The sequence below is a fragment of the Falco naumanni genome, chromosome 3 (genome assembly GCF_017639655.2).
Source record: "Falco naumanni isolate bFalNau1 chromosome 3, bFalNau1.pat, whole genome shotgun sequence".
Classification (NCBI taxonomy): Eukaryota; Metazoa; Chordata; class Aves; order Falconiformes; family Falconidae; genus Falco; species Falco naumanni.
This window is the reverse complement of record NC_054056.1, coordinates 31,206,508-31,227,177: the sequence shown is the minus strand read 5'-3', so window position 1 is coordinate 31,227,177 and position 20,670 is coordinate 31,206,508. Positions and strand designations below refer to the sequence as shown.

Genomic DNA, 20,670 nt, shown 5'->3' with positions numbered 1-20,670 from the left:
CGCATGTGCTTTCTGTCATTGTTACAGCATTCCCATGGAAAACTCCAGGCAGCCAGTGTGCTTCCGACTCAGCTCTGCCTACCACCGGCTGTGGAGTCAGCAAGCCAGACCTTGTTTAGGCGGTTACAAAGCAAGCGGTATCTTTACTATGCTGATAGCTGACCAGTGTGCTGCCTCCCAAGTTCTCATCTGCACTGAGGTGGGTAAACGCAGTAGTGAACTGGAGGAGGACCCAACCACTGCCTTCAAAATTGCAGCTTGTTCCTCCCAGCAGCATTCCTCTGGGAGCACATGATCAGCATGTGTCAACCCCCGTGACTCAAAAACTAAAATGCTTTGCTATCCCAAGTGAAACAGGTCGCAACTGGAGCTTTGGCTGTGATTCAGAAAAGCACTTGGGTGCCCTTTGCTTTGTGAGCGGTGTGACATAAGGCAATAGGACACATGGACAGTCACAGGATCTGCTGAAGGCTGCCCATCCTAGCTGTGTATTCAATTCCTTCAGTTGTGGGAGAGAAGAGGAAATGGCTGTTAGCACAAGTTTGGCAGCACTGCGGGTTCAACCTGTTAACAGCCCATTGCTGTTTGGATTTGCTCTGCGAGGATGAAAACATCACAATCAAACACATTTTAAATGCAGGAGTCCAGCTTGAGAGACTGATGCAAAAAAACCCTTGTTAAAACATCTGCTCAACATAAATTTTATTACATCATGTTACAGCAGTGTTGTTACGCTTGGTGATTTGATAGACAATTCAATACCTTGTAGGAAAATACATTCTGGACTGGTCACCTGTTTAGCATGCAACACCCAGTGTCCATCCCTTGCTGAAGCTCCAGCTGTCTGGCACAGTCCCACAGCTGACTTCACACTAACGTAGCAAAAGCCTGGATGTTGTGGGAGCTTTCAGGGGTCCTGTGGATAGCACGGTGGTGGTTTCCGATGCTTCTGTCTCGAATGCTACTTTTGGGGCTGTGCTGAGCCTTGGCTGCGTGGCTCTGGAAGGCCCGGACAGTTCGGATAGCAAGGATGCAGACCACAAAGCTGGCGAAGTACAAACATGCAGCAGCGACACCAAAAAGGCCGACAGCTGCGTCACCGCCCTGGACCACACAGTTCATGGAGGTATAACCACGGCGTGCATACAGCCTCTCACGCCTCTTGCAAACTTCTGTGGAGTTTACCTCGCTGACAAAATGCAGGTAGAGGCCGACCGCTGCGATGTACGCCACGCCAGCCAGCAGGTTGAAGGCACATTCGCCTGCCAGCAGCCCAGTCCTGAGCTGCTGGATGGGTTTTGCCCCCACGACAAGGAAGACAAGGGTAAGTGCTGCTGCTGTTAAGCTGAAGGCTACTCCACCGTAGACGCAAGGGGCTCTCATCTGGGTGAACTGCATGTCTAGCTCCCTCACCTCCTTGAGCTCCGTACCCTCAAAGGGGCTATAGGCAGAATTCAGGCTGAAGGAGCCGACACCAAAGCCGCCAAGGGATGTGAAGCCTGCAACAGAGGCTTGGGCAGCACCCACACAGATCAGCACCAGGAGGTTAACTGTGATCTCCACAAACTTCAAAATGCCTGTAAGAAAAACAAACATGGGAATAGGTGTCAAAATCACATCTTGTGCAACCAGGGAGTGACAGAAGTACACCAAAACCATAAACAGAGAGCACTGTTACTGAGACAGTCCTCTTAGCACTCTTCTGTAGCTGTAGCCACTTCTTTTTTAAAAAAAAAAACCACAACGAAAAAAACCCTCAGGCTCTCGTGGGTACATTTCAGAGGTTGGGCAAATTACTTTTTTTAATTTGTCACTGTGCTTGATAAATGGATCTTCATGCGGGGAAAGAAATCCATAAAAATTTTACTGTGCTTGTGTTATTGCCAAGGCAGAGAGCACAGTGATTGTATTTTGGCCTGTAACTACTTGGCATAAACACACTGAGCAAGAAATATCCAGTATGAACAAAATGCTGGGATTAAAGATGGCAAAAACCTAGAAGCTTCTAATGGCTTAAAAAATTGTGCAAGTTACTCAGGTCCTTTAAAATGTGTTTACTGCTTTAACTTACACCCTATGTTTTTTTGTCTTTCTAAGTGTTTGTTAATTTGAATTCATTATCTAACCAGGTGCAACTTCTACTTCATCTCCTTCACAGATAAAAATCTCTTCATAAATCTGAAGAAGCAGCTCCTGATTGCACCAAAAAAAAGGAGGAGGGAAAGGAGACAAAAACCACCTTGCACACAGAGGTAAGTTAAGTGAATTTGATACTGGGTCGTGTGTTCTCTTCCACACCCCCACCTTCAGAAGAAAGCCTTATGACTGCTGAGCTGACTCTTCTTTTTCTTGTGTTTTGCTACTGATCGAGATAAAGGTTGTTTTGTTTTTCTTTTTGTGGTAGTTGCCCGTCAGGAAGGTACAGCATGTTAGCTATATCTGATTATCCTGTGACAGCTCACTAGGGGTCAGACTAAGATTAGTAAACACGACGGATGGTGAAGCGTCGCATAGCTAGGGTTGCCTGTTCGGGAGATGAAAACCCCTAGTGTATCACGCGTGTTGCTCACGTTTGAAGTTAATTACAGAATTGTGAATCTTATTATTCCATTGCAGTCTGACAGCCAAGAACATAAGAAGCTCGACACAGTGGTCCTATATTTGTCTTCACAGTGGGGCAGGATCTACGGTTTGCATACAGACTTTCATTTTCTGCCGCTAACATTGACCAGCATGGCATTTTCCTCTTGAGCAATGGCTCAGTTGCTGTCAAGGCTGTATGGGCTTGAAAAGAAAGGGCTGAAGCAGCACACAAGGGAATTAGACAAATTCCTCTCTTGTGTTGCCAGATGCTTCTAACCGAAAAAATCCAGTGACAGCCACCATGAAGGATTATCACAAATTCTCATTCTTCCCCGTCTTATTCCCTCTGCAGAAGGCTGAGGTAAGGAGCAGCTTCCTGCTGCTGCCTGCCGGTCACAGGAAGGTGCTTGCAATGGTTTGGCAAGAGCCTTTGGCCACCGCAGGAGTTCCTGCTTCCCCCTGCACCCAGACTGGTCCCCTCACTTCTGCTCATGCAGCTGTAGGTAGGTACTGAGCCCATTCACATCACAGCCTTGCAAACCATCCCAGAAGCACAAAAGGGAGCCGTGATAATGGTGGTTAATACCTGGGAACAGAATATCTCAGGCTCCGCTTGTCCATGTATGTGTGTGTATACGGACATAGGTGCATGCATGTACAGATTCCATATCCTAAAAAGAATTAGGTAGAGCAGGCAGAGAAGACAAAGTGTTCTTGCTGAGGAGGAACTAAGCATGCAGTTCAGTGTATGTGTTCTTCAGAGGTGATGCTGATTTCTGCATGACAACATGCTTTTTCCTTGACCCTTCCACGTAACCCTTTCTGTGAAGCAGGGCAATAATCATGCTAGTTATCAAATCTGTTCAGGAGGCCTCAACTATTTCAGAGGAAGTATTTGTGAAGCTAGATTTAAAGAGAAATTTAAATCTTGGTCCATGAGACAGGACTTGGAACTCCTTGTACCAAATTCAAACAATGCAACCAAAAGACTCAATGTTTTCAATGGGTACAGAGTCACCGCTTTGCCAGGACTGTTCAAAATATTTTGAAAGAGTAATAGCGGTACAGGACATTCATTGGAACTGGATCAGATATTTTTTGTCTGCTCAGCTGAGCTGTACAATATGCCTTCCAAATACAAGGAGTCAACTTAGGTCCTTAGGGCCCTTGGAAAGTGTCGGACGCAGAAGGCCACTTCCCTTTTTAAGGGCTGACTGCTGATTTCATAGATGCTCCATCAGGAAGCAGTTCTTAGAAGTCTACAGGGAGGAAAGACCATTTGATTAAGGGAAACATAAATTTTAAATATGTTTGGGAACTTGGGAGTTGGGAATTCATGACCAGTCAGCTTTCTTCTACCGCCACCTTCAGAGTTTCCTTTTTGTCTATGACTGGTGAGGCTCTTCTGACCCACTGAGCATCAACTTTTCCTGTACACCACCTTGCTGAGCTTCAGAAAAGGCAATTTTCTGTTGTCAGAGTAGCTATCACCTGCTGCTAACCTCTCCACATTTCTAACTGACCCCAATCCTCAATGCCACTGCTCCACAGCTTCCTACAACTACACAAATTCTGTATGCAACCCCTTCACTTCACTGAGCTGGCTGATGGTACCACGACAGGGCTGGCAGAACCTATCTCTTTGCTCATGGGATGACAGATATGATCGGTGTAGGTCTCCTGTATTTTTAAGTGCAGCAGTAGATGCTTTAATGGCATGCCTGAAAAATGTCCTTAGACAGGGCATTCAGGTTGGACTGGTTTTGTCTGTACCTGTACAGTTTTCACAATCACTTGCTGGAGAATTGATTAGAGTAACTAAACAATGGAGAGGGGTTCGTTAGTACTTACTCAACCAGTTATTTGTACCACATAGATTATCTTTTTTTAAAAAAAATAATTCAGTAACAGCCTCCTATATTAAAGAAAACCCTAAAATGACAAGCAGTATGTAGAACAAAACTGTGAATCACAGGTTTATGACAGGAGCCAGCAGGGTTTGTGAAAGTAGCAGACAGTTAGTGAAAATCCTTAAGGCCTCGTACACCCATCAGGGCTTTGATGGAAATATTAAGCCCTACAGTAGGTTTGGATGTTGACCCAGGCACCCCAAATGCTGCACGCAACCTTGATTGTGATTGTTGCAAGCTGATACCCAATCCAGTTATACTAGTATAAACAGGATAGACAGACTTGAGAAAAAAGGAATAAAAGGACAGTAAAGTTTTGAATCTTAGCTCTGTCAAGGTATGTGAACACACATAGTAGCAGTTACCGATGTCCAGCAAATGTACTGCTGGCAAAAAAAGGGCTGAGTTAAAAGCCACGCTTCTGAGTCTGTGCTGCCATTCCTGCTTTCACAGGCCAGTTACCTATAGAGTTAAAGCTTATAGCATAGAGCTTATACAGTCATAGCATCTTAGAGTTATAGCTGCAGAAACTAGAAAGCCAAAAGGTCTTCCTAGGAGGAAATTACTTCTCTCTACAACTATTCCCTAATCTCATGCAAAATGAAAGCATTGCAAAGACTTGAGTGTAAAATGACAGGAGGTCTGAAAATCTCAGAACTCCACTGGTTTAGTTATTTTTTTCCTTTCTCAAGTTCAAAATCTAGGGATCTCTCTAAAATGTTACTGATTTGTATTAAAATTAGCACAGTGAACAGAACAGTTGGCTTTGGGATTAAGTCTCCACACTAAGCAAGTAACGTGACTCAAGTCTGGGCTCCTGGATTTCCATTTCTTTTCCATGCATCTTTCCTGTACTGCTTTTCATCACTGAAGGTGAGGAGAAGGGCTGCAATCTAAAAGAAAGCAGGTGTTGCCGGAACTTCCCAGGAAACGGTTACATTCATTTCATAAAATCTAAATCTGCAATGGATAGCAATTTCAATGTATCATACTTGTTAACTTTGTTTGAATCCAGTCTTTTTTTGCTGTGAGTAGGCTTCCTGCTATAACAAAGAGCAGCCTTCCAATTTATACTATTAATCTACTATTCTCTTTTTCTTTCCCTTCTATACCAGGTGCACCCTGGGCTAGTGCCATGGTATTAACCCACTGAGCAATGGGTTTGTCTCCTGTCAAATGGTGGGCTCCAATGTCCAGCGAAGCAGCCAGGCAGGCTGTTAAGGGTAAAAATCCACAGGCAGCTGACCTTACTCTCTACCCTTGGCTGAGCAGTCACCAGTTTTCTCCCCTGCCCAGTAGTAACTCTGGCCTAGCATTAGGCCCTTCCAAGAGCTGTTTTAATAAATTAAAGTAGCAGGAAACGATTCAACTCTTTTCTTGTGCGCTGCTGTTTTTTCCTGCAACTTGAAGTGACTCACAGCATATCTGATGAGCAATTGTGTTGGCATAAGTTCAGCAGGGGAAATAACACAGTCAGGACCAGAGAAAGACCAGAAACTCTCCTTTTCAGGTGAGATGAGTTGTTAAATCTGCATGTTTTGCCTCATAAAACTATACTGTGGCTGACTGTGTGGTACCCAGTAACTAAACTGTGTAAGCTGTAAAGGGGCATTTTCATCCAGGCACTGTGGCAGGATGGCCCCAGCGTTCAGCTGCCAGGATCACAGCGTGTGTACGTACGTCTGTACATCAAGTCAAATGATCAATTCATGTTTGTTCCTGCGTTTCTGCAGATGGTACAAATGAATCTTCAGGACAGTCAGTTCTGGCTGTTTCTGTTGAACTCCCCTGACCTGACGAGGACCTGACTAATACAAGAGGCCTTCAAAGTGTTTCCCTCCGCTGCATCTTGGCATGGGAATCACTTTTTTTCCTCTATCGACTGTGCGTGGACTCCTCCTGTCACTTTAGGTATCATTCCCTCCCTTCAGTTAACATCCCTGTGTAGTTCTAAGCAATTTTATCTTTGCCGTTCTCCATTCTGGCTTGTTTTCTGCCTCTGCTTCCTTTGCAGGCCACGTACCACCGGGACCAGCAGCACCCAGCTGGCAGCCCTGGGCATGCCCGGCTGCCCCTCTTGGACACCTCAACCCCAGCAGCTGGGCAGCAGTGGAGATGGGTCAGTGGCGCCTGTGTCCTGTCCCATTACGGGCCGCTCCAGCAGTAGGGAAGAGAGGAGTCAGAGACTACAACACACACACATTAGAAAACATTCTCCCAGCCTTCCTTACTGAAAGTTGTCTCTTAGGGGTTTTTTCCCAGTTTGGGTAGCTTTCCACTTTTCAGAAGCTGCTCCTTTGGAGAAAAAAAACCAACAGCAGGTAAGTATTTTGACCATATATAGTGACTTACAAAAGCAGCAGTCAGTCCTGAAAAGGACCTCAAATGCTGGACTTCTCTTTCCAGTGCAGGTCTGATGTCCTCCAGTGAGTAAAGGCACAGCTCAATGCACAGCTTTGGTCACCTCTCTGCTAAACTGAGTTAGTGGCAGGAGGAATAGATAAGGGGCAAGGAGGAGAAAACATCAAAGGCAAGAGCGGTTTTATTCTGCTTTTCAAAGCGGACAAAAATATGACGGAAGTGGGAAGGAACCAAAACAGTGGAGGAGAACTGAACAAGGGAAACGAAATGGAGGCAACAGTCACAACAGATTAAAAATATCAAATCTAGATACAGAGTATTAAAACATCTTTCTAATGGTATTATTCCCCTTATGTATACCAGTCCAAAGCAAGATCTTACTGAAACCAGTAACAAGAATTTAACCAACATCACTGATGCAGAATCAGGACAATACACAGATTTGTCATAAACAAACAAATCCCCCCCAAGCTCCCAGCCCAACATTGTTTTTGTAGATGTCTGTTTTTGAGCCAGTGGTAGGAGTTAGCTTTCACTGAGCTACACTGAAATCTCCCTAATGGGGTAATGTTCAAAGGCAGAAAAAACCCCAGCCCAACCCTAAAACACAAGAGTTAGGCAATGTAACACCAACAGAATCTTGGCTTTTCAAAGGACCCAGGGGAACTACATACTCAGAGCCAACTGAAATTAAATGGCACGTAAGTGCCCAACACATTTATGCTCATTTGAGATATCCATCTTACTAGGAATTCAATGGGGAAATAGTTTAAAAATTGGTAAAACTAAATTATTTATGTGGTCTAGAAAGATGCATCGTTATTATCTTTTAATAAGTTGCCCCTCTTTACTCAAGATAATCACTCCATTAGGAAATATCAAAGGTTGACCAGCTTTGGTTTTAATGATTCAGAGAAGCCTTACGTTCACAGAGTACTCAGATCCAAATGTATTGTCCTGTTTTTTTCCTTTAAAGAACTACTGTCCAACCTGCTCTATCCCTTTTGCTTAATACCCTCCCATCTTCTAAACAGCGCTGTCCAAATTTCACAGGAAAGGGTGGACTTCACTTGTAGAACTACTGCATCAGCCTCTGTCCCCACAATTTCCCACCACGGTATGACACTACAATTTATGTGCTGTCAAGACACGGTTTCAGTACAACCCAGCCCCTGCCTGGGAACAACAGCTTTGGTTTACTTATTCGTAGTAGTTCTTTAAAGCATTGCTTCTAGCATGTTCTTGATTTCTCTCCTGCTAACTGAGCATGAGTCATCTTCCATAATTTTGGAGAGGGTGGGAAGCAAAAGATCTTGCGTTAAACTTGGCAATACCGATTTAAATACAACAGCTGTAAAAGGCTGTACGTGTATCTAGCACTGGTAGGTCTCTCTCTGCACAGTCGCCTCGTGATCTGTGTTTCAAGAAACAGCCTTTTTTCTTCCTAACGTACCCACGGTTCTTTCAAGTAATAAACAAATATCTTGGTATCGAAAGAAATTTGCAGGAGTTTTTTTTTTAAAGAAGTTCAGAAAACAATGAAACACTCTTGTTCCCTATGCCAACTTTCCACAGCCACTCCCTCCGTTTGAACTGAAACTGAGCCGCCTTCAGAAGGAGAAAGAGTGGGATGTTACTGCTCTTTGCGTAATCATAGTCTGGCTAAAGGTAGATCAGGTTGGAGGCACCTGTGAACCTGAGCTTCTCATACACTTTACCGATTGCAGGTTGTCACACTTGGTGAGCAGCATTCCTGACGGTGGATTCTTCTCCTTTAAGTGAGCTAAGATCACCTGCTCGAGAAATAGAGCTACATTCAAAAGATTGTCAGTCTGTTGTATCAATCAGCTTTGAGAGCCACCTTTTAAACAGTTTTTCTTGGTTCCCAAAATTTGGGTTAGATGTGGGGAAGACAAACCCAGTGGTCCTATAGGAAAGATGGTGCAACTCCTGTTCTACGCTGGTAGAGAGCAGACTTAATGAAGATTTCCTAGTAGGGAAGCACGGACTACAGTCTAACACATACCTAACAGCTAACATCAACTTTGCCAGTATCTTCCCCTGCCAACTTAGCCGAGTCTTCTCAGCTGTAGTTCTCCCCTCTCTATAAACAATAGCGTATGTGTTACCACAACACCAAACAGTGGATGAAAAAAATCTGATATAAAGAAGTGGGCAGAGTGAAGTCCCTTACGTTGGCAGGGCAACAGTTTGCTAAAGGTAACATTTGATATCTGAAACCCAGCGTAGCTCCCCTGCATGTTTTTATAGAGCTAAATTCTCATGGTTATTTGTATTCCACAGCAAACAGGACTTACCTCCACGTGAAATACTTTTAACTTCAGAATAGGAATGTTACCTGCAGCTCTGCTCTGCCACTGTATCTTGTTACTGTGCAATTTGAATTAAGCATTTTGAATAATTGGGATTATTTTAATCTATACAGCTCCATCCAATTCCCACCACTAATATTCTGTCTTCACAATTACAAGATCAAAAAACTTGATGGCAAATTCAGCCTGTTACTCACATGGTATTTAAAATATACTTTGAAACAGATAGGAGGAGGAAGCCATCTAATTACAGAGACTATAGGGGACCTTAGTGTTCCCTTCTTAGAGCAGAAATATGTTGAAATTAACTGCCACAGGAACAGCGCACGACAGCTTTGAGCACAGTTTAAAGGAGCTAAGCATGGCAGAACGTAGGGGCAAAAAATTAAGAAGAAAAGAAAAACTTTCATCCACAAAGTTACCCCCATTAGGCACATTTAATGACCCTTCAGTATTTTTGAACATACATAACCGAAGCTACAGAAGTTTTTTTATTTCAGTTCATAGCCTCTTGCAGACCATTATTCTTCCCCAACATCTCCACAGCACTGGAGGGGATATGAGTGTTCTGTAAAACATTTTTCCCCTGCTGCTCCTGCGTCTGACTCCAAGAAGAAGAGTATCAGGACATAAAGCAACATAACAGCAGCAGTATAATGGTTATGAACAATGGCATAAATCAAACCAAGCATCTAGTAGTGTGAACCCTGTGTTTAGGGTGACTTCTTGTCTCAGTATTCCTTCCAGTCTATGAGTATTTGCCAGCATGAATAGCTACAGGAAAAAAAAAAATTGGCTGTTTTGTAAAAACAAAAGCTTATAGATGTTTACATTTGAATTAATGCTGGCTTGTTAATGCATGACTATATCCTGGAGAAAGTCATTGTTACTCCCTAATTCTATTTCCTCCTCCAAATAAATTCACTTTGATATTTCCTCCTGGCTACGCTTGAAATCGGAGATTTTTCTTGTTGTTACAAACCATAATGCTGTCTTTTTCTAAGAGGAAATTGGTCTGAAGGTTTTAACAATTGTGGATGTTAGAATGTAGGCTAAAGGCATGATTGTTTGGAAATGCCTACAATATGCTTAGGAAATCTGACACTATTTATGTTGCAAAGCTGTATTCAGGGCAGCAAAGAACAGGGATTCAATTATACTTGCTCCCCCACAAACTGTTTTCTAACCTTTTTAGTGCTGTCTCCCCTAAATTCCAAGTGAGTTGAATTTTTTAAGAAGTTATTAGCTCAGAAATTATGACCAGCACAGAATAATTCTATACAAGGCAAAAGTGCAGGCATTTTCTGAGTCACACACTGACCGAATATGGGAGAAAGTCAGTTCACCTTCACTGTTTAAGCAAAACTAAAGGAAGCATTATCCTGGAATTGCATTGCTTCACCTCTTTCACACCAATATACATAATAAAAATAAAATGGCAAGTTCTCATGGTCAAGTGACCAAATATCTATGACCAGCTTAAGATCAGCAATTCGCTCAGGTTTGACTCAGATTTTGCTCTAAGTTGAAGGAAGCAGCATGGCAGCTAGCCTTGAACGCTTCTCTCGCTCCCTCCGGTAACCAGAAGCACTGAATCTGGTTATATTTTCAAAGGAGCTGAGAGGGGGTCCTTTGAAAGGCAAATATGATTAATAATTTAGTTTTCTGATACAGAAGAGAGAACTACAGAAATTTTACCCTCACTGTGAAAAGCAAGTTGAATGTTTTCTTCTGAAAGAATTTCAGCTCTGAGTATCCCCAGGCCAAAAACTCCTGTTGTTTTCAACATGTGCTGCTTTAGAAGGCATGCACTATTATGCATAAGTTATTGCAAGCAGTAGTTCCTTAGTTGATTAAAGGTTTGTCTTTATCACACGCAGTTTATTTCCAATTCCCATATAATTATATAGAGCATCTAGACAGTTGGACATCAGTCTATAAACTGTTCCTTAAGTCTCCTTCACTACTACAGAAACAGAAAGTAACAAACTTCTGTGTTTGTATTGCCTTTTGAATCTGTAATCTGTAGATCCACAAGTGTGACATACCTAAGAAAAAAAAAATATAGAAACTAGACATAAAGGCAGCACTGCAGGGAAGAGTCAAAAGTCTGTTAGAGGGAAGTAATTTGCAAGAATCAGCAGACAGATGAAGAAAGGCAATCCAAGTGGTAGTGCTCTTAAACGATACAAGCTCCTGTGAGATAAAAGATCCTCTCACAGGTTAGTAGTGGTTAAAATAAAATAAACAGTAAGTGGAAACAACCATTTTTCAAATAGAGTTAAGAGAGAAATCTCTGGTTTGTACTACCTGTCACTAGTTATGCCCATGTTAGCAGTGCAATGGGAGTGGATCTGTAGAGTCAAACTGAAGATCTAGGGGCTACACAACAGGCATTTTCTGGGGAGAGAGAAGTACTTCATCTTAGCTCCAGTTTGGTCCAAAGGACACGGTGCCTGCTAGTGGTTACAGCTCACCCGCATTTAGTTTCAGCTGAATGAAATCCAGTTTGTGCATCCTGAGACTGCTCTGCAACATGGCCAAAGAGCTGTAAGTGGGGACTCCGAAGAGATTCAGCTGAAAAGTACACACCAAACAGCTACAGTAGATGCACAAACTAATGAACTGAAAAGATTGAAAAGTGAGATAGTGAAGCCTGTTTTAATAATAATCACAAAAAAATTCATCATTGCCAACTGTAAAATTGGCAGGCTGCTGAGAGTTCAAGCTCTTGAATGAGAAAGTAATGAAATCAGTGTTTAATAAGCAACCTCACACTTCATGCATGTAACACAAATACACACACATCTACAGAGCGCACAGAAGGGTTCTAAACAATTTCCACTCGGGAAAGATATCAGATAGCCTTCTCTGAAAATATCAGCTCAGCATTCACCGATAGTCAAACACCACACAAAAAGCTAGGAAGCATTTGGATAGGACTAAGAACCAGAACCTTTATGCAGATATTTAACCCTTTTAAGAATTTAACTTGAATTCTGAGTGTGGTTCTGGTCAGCCCATCTCAAAAGGGTACAATGGAACTGGAAAGGGTATAAGGCTGGCAAGCTAACCAGAACTGGAAAGACTTCACCTTTGATAGGGACAGAACTGACCATTCTTCAATCTATGAAGAAGCCAACAGAGCACAGTGACAAAGGGAAGACTTTACTCTAAAATCATAAATCTTATGGAGAAGATGAATATATGAGATTATCATTAGGTATTTTGAATACCATCAGAATCAGAGACACCTTCTTAAAAACATTTTCAGGAACAAAACAGTATTTCTTCGAGTGGTACAAAGAACCGTGGAATTCCTTCTCATAAGATAATGTGGAAGCCAAACATTCAAAATGGGATTCAGAAAAGGATTAAACAAATTCAATAAGTCTGTAAAGATGTATTAAACATAACAGAAGTGAATGCAGTTTTCCAGTTCAGGAAATCCCACCAGTCTGAAGTTTGAAGAGGTTTGGAGCTCACCCTCCCCTTGTCCAAAGTCTGATGGTCCTCCTAAATTTGCACTCCAGTACATTGAGAGGATGCGTAATTAGGTGCCTCATATGATCCAGTACCGCCAGCCACTTGATCCTACCTGAATGCTATGAATAGGTATTGCTCATATGTTTTAACATATGTTTTCCTTCTATTTTCATGATTAAAGGATTAAAAAGGAGAAGAACATTTTGAAGTTTCTTAGATGGTATCAAATGTTCCTACCAGCCAAAGGGGTCAATATCAGTTGTTTCTTCCATTATATTTGGGGTGAGTTTCTTTTCTTAATGCAGTTGCAGGAAAAAAAGGGGGGCAGGGATTAGGGAGGGAAGGTGAGAACAACAAAGACAGGAGAACAATGTCCTTTTTTCTGCTGCTGCTTGCAGCTAAGGCATTTGAAGGCTCCCTGCAAAAATAACTGCTTGTTTCTGAAACTCAGCTTTAGATTTTGGGGATATTGCTGGTGAAAAGCATGGATGAAGAGGGCAGTATCTGGGTGAAGCAAATACTTTTCGGAGTTCTGGTTGTTTAGAATTCCTCTCTAGTTTGCCAAACCTGCACATGTGCACATAGAGCATAAGTCTATTTGCTGGGCAAAAGTAAAAAAAACCCAAACCTCAAATCCAAACCATAATGAAAGTAGAGCAATGCATGGTCAGAAACCAAGGTTGACAATTCAGTTGTTGCTTTGGAAAATTCTGTGGTACATCACCTCCTAGCCTTGTTTGATACTAGTTTATTTTAGAATTATGTTGACTGGGAAGGGGGAATTTCACCAGAGTGCTGATAAATCATTGGCAAAAGAAAGAGATGGTTAAGAACTATTTACAGGAACTTTTCATGCTGAAAGAAGTAACTCACATGTACTGACTTTTCAGTAAACAATTAATGTAGCTTTTCCTTTGTAATGTTTACTGTGACTGCAGGGAATACAGAATTCTGCAAAACAATTCTAGGAAATTCTGCTAAATCTTGGTATGCAAAAAAATTAAACAGGGGAGTAACATTCTCATAATCTAATCAACCTCCAATATCTTTTCATTTTTTGAAATAAAACTGCCAATAAAAGGGTTTATTTTCTGCATGATCTCTTTTCTCTCCTCCCCTGCAAGCTCAGACATTAAATTCTGGAAAATACTAAGCAATACCTGAGGAAGGGGTGGGAGTAAAATCATCACTGTCAACTGAAGTATCCCAAACTAGGACATTTTGAAAATGTTAACGATATATAATGCACTGAAATAACAAGAAGCAAATGCAGGGGCAGGGGGGGACACGACATGACACCTAGCAAGTCATATTAAGCTATCCATGAGTCTAAACAACTAGTGAAACTGATAACTAAAAGTAACTCACCACTTCATTTTTCTAAAGCTGTGATAAAATAAGGCATGGAGTTTTCTAGAGCTTCTCAGACAAGTTAAAATAATCTAGTATTGTTGAAGAAGAAACTGCTGATACAATTTTATCAAGGATAAAATATCAGTATGGCTCTGTATCATTAAATATGTTCTGCTAGCTGTTGGAGTTAAATTTCCTTGAAACGAAAAACAAACCACATACAAATACACAGAACATACATATGAGAGAAAATAGTTCAGCTCACTCTTAAAATTGTCCACATATTCACATACCGAGAAATATTAAGAGCACATTGAGTGTGTTACTTAACTTTCCTTCATGGAGTGAAGAAATAATCTAACTATGTATTTTAATTTACTTCCAGTAACTACACTCTTCATTTGTTTCTCTACTGGAGGACACTGAAAGGCTCTTTACAGAGTCTGGACAAAGACTTTGCACCTAGCTGCAACTTTCAACTTAGACTGCAGTGGGTCTTTCCTACAAACAAGGTAAGAATGCTTGTTATCCTGGAAGAGGAAGAACTTTAAAGGAGTAATGGATATTTTAGCAACATTTTTTTTTTTCAGTTTATGGAAATGAGGTTACTAAGTGTTAAAGGCCAATTTCCTCTCACATAATGTTCATTTGTCTGCTTGTTGTAGTCACTTTCCAGCTATGAACAACCAAGTTATTTCTGAAGAGCTGCTTTACTGGATTCATGTCCATGAAACAGTTTTGTCTCCCACAACGTTGCTTTATAAAGATGTATAACTGATGACTGGATTAAATCCAGAGTTGATAAAGTCTGAGAAGAATGTGTGAGAAATGAACTAGCACCAAAGCTTCAACAGCCATGTTTAAATGACCTACAGAGGCAATTTCTATTTTATTCTTAAATCCCAAAGGTTAACCCTTGCTGCGCAACCTGAGTGTTTACACACATGACCCACTCTGAATCTCTGGATGCATATTCTGGAGATGCACTTTCAAGTATCTAAATACCTCTGTAAATCTTGCCTTTTGATGCCTAAAATGTGCTAGTAACATGCAGTTATGCCATTCATTAACCCTCCCAGTTGTTAGAGTTTTTTTAAAATATTCCTCTAACTTTACTTTGTTGTGCTTCTAAACACAGAAACCAAAATCAAAACAAGTCCTTGGAAGGAGAGGGGTGGATGGCAGGCAATAAGAATCGCACATACCTCTTGTTGTGCATACCTTTGAACACTTCATTGAGAAGGTTTCCTTGGGAGGATAACACTCTGGTGGTGGGCCAAAATATTCCCATGCTGCTCCTGAGGTTTTAGAGTAAGAGTCTGAACAAACAGTAGAATTTCTTGAGTGCTGGCCACCTCGGATGTCTTCTGTTGATCTACAATGGAGTAAATGACTAATGTGTATTAATTAGATCGTGATCTCTCCTGAACATTAGAACATGAGAAACTGGCAGATGCTCCTGTTAGTGAAACCAACTAGTCTGCTTCATAGGTATATGATCTTTTTTGCTTGCATGTTTTGAAAGCAAATATCCCAAATACTTCCATAAATCCATGTTCACAAGAATATTTGCACTTGATGGTTCTTATTTTGGAAAACTATGTACTCATGGAGTAGGCTGGCTGAACTGTTTAGGTTGCAAAAGGCAGCAGCGAGGAAGGTATGGGAAGAGTTCCTGTACCCGTAAAAAAACGAGTAACAGCTTGCTCATGAAAAACAGACATTTCTAGCTAGTCCGCAGCAGCCCAGAGAATAAAAATGAGAAACATTTTCACATAATAAATGCATAAAGTAGCACAACTATTTCATGGGCAAGCATTTTGTCAAGTTTTTACTTCCAATTACTATGTCTCACAAAGATGTCTTTTAAAACAACAAAAGCTATTAAAAGAAACAAATAAAGATTTTAAAGTGGGAAAAAAAATGGCCTTTTTTATTTTGTGTGTGTGTGGTGTCTTTGATATTTGAAGAGGAATCTAAAATCAACCCCCCAAAAATCAATTTCTCATGTCTCTGATTAGAATCTTCATTCATATACTTCAAAATGGAATTGTCTTTGCTGCAATGATGTGCAGCTCCACATCTGAAGCCTGATGATGTTTAAGGTTGGTGAGATTTAGATTATTCTATGGGAAATGTGCAATTTTCCCTTTTTAAACTAAGTTGACATTCAGGTTAAAAGAAACTGACTGTAAATTGTTTTGTGTCTGGTCTGATCTAAATGTTTTCCCTCATTTGAAGGAGCTTTGGAGCTTGCCTTTTTCAAGGTACAGCTGGATGGTTTTGTTATTAAAGGGTATTTTAAGTCTCATTCAGCATTATTATTTTTAAAAGTCTTCCTATTAAGTTTTTATCTTTAATTTCTTATCCACAGATCAGCATTTTCAACTACAGTTTTGTTTCTTAGTATCACTGGACTTCACTAAGGTTTATCTTCATGCAATTCCAGATTCAAATTTACAAATATTATCTCATTTATCCACATTAAATCATGTTCTTTGTAGTTTTTACATTTTAATTAAGACATTCAATAACAAGACCAATGCTAACATCTCCACATGTAGTTGCCAACAGCTCTATTTGGCCAAAACATTTCTGATTTTTCTGACCTTTGTCCTGTGTCTTGTGCAACCACCAAAGCATCCTGCGCAGCTGTGTCACATAAATTAAATAAGCTGTGTGATTTATAAGACTTCCAGTTAACTTGAAAGCAATCCCTTTGGTACTTCTGATGCAGCTGCTTCTCTATTGTATCCTGCTACTTGCCAGAAAACAAAACGAGACAAGACAAAAACAAAAAAACAAAACACCACCCCCCCCCAAAAAATGTTCAGCAATAGAGTACAATTGGATGGGGGGGAGGAATTCTTTCTTTTAGATGCTTTTTTTCCCTCACAGTGGCCTATTCTGGCCACCTCTGCTCCTGTTTTCCTTCAGGACCTTCCAGTTCTGGGTAATGCAGCTCTTTCTTCTCAGCAACGAGAAGGAAGCTTGCTATAGGAGTTTCAGAAAGAAATGCAAGAAATACTCTGGCTAGAAAGTTGTGCTCATAAGGGATGAAAGCATTAGGCACCCAAATTACAGCTTCCATGAAACTCTTCCTATCTATTCCATTACAGTATCTGGAGGTCTTTTGGGTCAATCAGCCTAAGTCTTTGCCAAAATACTGAAATCTCCTTACAAAACAGCTGGTTTTGTCATGAAAGCTAAGGCAGGCAAAATGTTGTTAAGTTAAGCCAAACTCCATCAAAACAACTGATAGGAAAGTTTTTTGATCAGTTGTAGTGAGGGCTGGTGCCCCCCAGATTCTCAGCTTGACTCTAAAAATTATCTCCATGGCTATGACAGATCTGTAGCTGCAGCTTCTCCTCCTCTAATCCCCAGCGGATACAGGGATGGTCTGTTGGCCTTTATGGTCCATCCACCAATTTTCAGTCTACGTGTCTAGTCATTTAAAACTAACAGTAAAAAAAAAAAGTCCAGAGAAGCACTTCAAGAAATGTTGGTTTAATTTATACCTATCCTTTCACACATTGCTTATATTATGCTATGTATGAAAAAAACCCACACAAGCCTTCTCAAAAACTAACACCCTTTTTTTTTTTTTCTCCCCTCCATAGTGCAATTAATACATTCCTGGCATTCTCACTTCTAATATGTTCAAGATAATTTAACTATAACCCTCCTGATCTCTGCTTTTGCTAAGAACAGTCATTCAGCCTCCGAGGATGATTCTTAGGCTGACCTTTGTTCCCATTTCTCTCTGATTTTCTTGATTTAAGAGAGAGAGAAGAAAACTTCATTAGCTATTTTCATAATACAATAGGATTACCACCATCCAAATGTTTTATACTTAGCCATAAGCACTCTTTCTAGTCCACATAGCAGTCTTCACTGGTACTTTTATTCTCATCCTGTTTTTCTTGCTAAAATTTATATTATCAGGGAGTATTTTAGCTTTTCAATAACCTTAATTATATTTTTCTCCTCTCTCTCTTTACCTCTAGTCTTAAATTGCCCTACAATCATCCCTCCAGAGACTAAACTGGAGAGATGAACATGTTACTGCCATGACCAATTTGCCAGTGGTATTTAAAGATACAGACCTCTCTCCTACAATGCAGCTGCTGGCATGCCCTTAAAGGAAAACAGCCTAAGCTCACATCTAATATGCTGCAGGCTGGCCAGGCTGGAAGGAGAAGTGTAATATCCTAAGAGTTTATTTGTCACTCTAAACCTGTTATTTGATCTGATTATTGTGGTGATAGGGGCTGAGGCACTATCAAGTGCTGCAAACAGCCTTAGACACTTCAACAAACTCATTTATTGACTGTGACTACCAAAAGCAATTTTGTTTTAAATTAATATGAAATTGTTCACAGCTGAACTAGAGCAACCAGAAGGTTCAGTAAGTCCCTATGCTGGCCTCAGTCAAGTAACATTCTCATTTAAGCAATGCATATTTGGCAAGCCATGGCTTGTTGTCACCTGCTGACCAGCCTCTTCAGGAACTGTACTAAGACACATGGCCACACTTTGCCTACTTGTGACCCAACTTGATCCAGATAACCCCAGGAAATTCACATCAGTGCCTGTGTCACACAGCCTATCTTTCCGCCCCCTCTCACGTTCAAAACAAAGAAAAAGGTTCAATTTCTAAGTGTAAAATAGCTCCCTGATTCCAAATGTGGCATGCTCATGCTTCATAATTTCAAGGTCGAGTAATTGCTTTCCTTATTATTGTAATATGATATTTCATAGCTGAAAAAGAAGATGACAAATGCTATAGACCTGCTGTGATACGTTTCTTTAAGGTGATAAAGACAGACCTGCTGTGATACAATTCTTTAAGGTGATAAAGACATACCTTCCATTGTACAGGTATGGTTTTCTCACTTTTCTGTCTTCCTCATATCTATCAGATCCATGGTTCTCACGGTGCCCATGTTGCTTATCTTGGTATCGTCTCCCGGCATAAGACATCTTGTTTCTTACATGTATTCTTTCTTTCTACAATAACTTCCTGGACCAAAGAAATAAAACCAGTTCATTTTACGGCTTTACTCAAAGTTATTCATTGACCAGCACTCGCATGCATTTCATGCTGATTCAAGACTTTAGTACAGACTTCCTTAAGAAGCGAAAAAAGAAAGCCCCCTTAAACTACATGTACAGTAACTTCATTAAAGGACAAAACATTTATTTACATTTTCCTATTCATTGAGCAATTGTTATGTTTCTATGTTCAACATTCATTGTGCTCAGCTTATGTACTAGGCCTGCTCCGACCCTCCAAACTTTGCTGCAAAGACAAGACGTGGTGTCCACCAAGAATGTGAAACTTGGCCTCTCTAACGCACTTAACCCCGCAAACACCAACATATCGCACGAGTGTGCACACGCAGGAGGGCAAACCTGAACGCGCAGGTGTGAGCCTTGTCCTGGAAGGTGCCCGGAGGTGGGCACACGCCGGGGCACACCGGCACAGCACCGAACGCTGCCTGTGAGCTGGGTGAGCATTAGCTAGGGGCAAAGCTGGGCTGGGCTGACAGCAAACTGGCAAGAAGACAGGTCTTCGATAATCTGGTTATAAATGTCACAGGGATGTTATTTCCTGAAAGCGTCTTTCCCCACTTCAAGCGCTGTACACTTGAGGCCAAACCAGTAAAAAACACTGAGCTGAAGCGTCTAAGCGACCTTTGCTCCCACCTGCCCTCGCCACAGCCCTTCGGCGTTACTGGGGAAGGGCCTGCAGTCGAACCAACGCTGGCTGCTCACGCTGAGGACTTGCTTAACGATTTCGCTCTGTCAGGGTGTCACTGAAGGAATAAATTAATGTTTGTTTACAGCTAACAAAGAGGCAGTGCTTCCTCCGCGGGGGCTCACCCCCTCAGCTCGGGAGGCAGAAGCCGCTCAGCAAGCAGCAGCCCCGCGCCTTCCCCCACGGCCCCGTCCCCTCAGCGCCACGGCAGCAAAGCCGACCCCCTGCACCCCCTGGGAGCGACCCCGCCGGCGGAGCCCCGGCCCGGGGCCCCGGCGCTGAGGCCGCGGGGGCTGCCCCGTAGCCGGGCACCCCCCTGCCCACGTCCCGCCGGGGAAAGTTGCGCCCTTCGCAGCCACGCCTCGCCCCCACCTGCCCCTCCGCCGCCAGCCCGGCCCTCAGCGCCCCCCGCCGCCCCTCACCTGAGGGCAGCGCCCACCGCCGCCGGCCCGCCCGCAGCAGCTCCCGGGCGCAGCCGGGCCCGCCCTCCTCTCCCCGGCCGCCACCTCCGCCCGCCTCCCTCCCGCGGAGGTGCTGCCCTGCCCGCCCCAGCCGCGCCGCCCGGGCCCGCTCGCCGCCCTGAGGGCCATGGGAGGGCTGCTGCCCCCCGCCCGGCACGGCACGGCACGGCACGGCACGGCACGGCACGGCCCGCCCCGGGGGAGGGCTGGTGGCGGGGAGCGTGGGGCAGCCGGGGGCTATGTTTCATCTCATACAGTCAGGCCCCCGTGCACCATGGTGCTGAGGCGGAATCTGGTGAGCGGGGCACTGAGAAGATATAAAGCTTAAGGGTTAATAAAGTTAAAATTCAAGGTCCCAACCAGTTGCCTTTTGGGCTTTTTTAAGTCTCGGTCTCAGGGTGGGGAGCCCTGCAGTGTGAGAT

At 42.5% G+C, this 20,670-nt stretch overlaps 1 protein-coding gene across 2 annotated transcripts; it reads right to left on the bottom strand.

Annotated features, from left to right (window-relative positions):
• Positions 1–685: 685 nt before the first annotated feature.
• LOC121085774 (MARVEL domain-containing protein 3-like) lies at positions 686–20,273 on the bottom strand. Of its 2 annotated transcripts, none has more exons than XM_040588763.1 (4): positions 20,210–20,273; positions 18,894–19,049; positions 15,232–15,401; positions 686–1,577 (listed from the first exon to the last, which is right to left on the bottom strand). In XM_040588763.1, exons 2-4 carry the CDS (start codon positions 19,007–19,009, stop codon positions 868–870), a joined length of 996 nt encoding a protein of 331 aa, XP_040444697.1. In that variant the 5' UTR covers positions 19,010–19,049; positions 20,210–20,273; the 3' UTR covers positions 686–867. The 2 variants fall into 2 exon arrangements, with proteins under 2 accessions (XP_040444697.1, XP_040444696.1); XM_040588762.1 differs by lacking the exon at positions 20,210–20,273 and adding an exon at positions 19,736–19,881.
• Between the last annotated feature and the right edge of the window lie 397 nt (positions 20,274–20,670).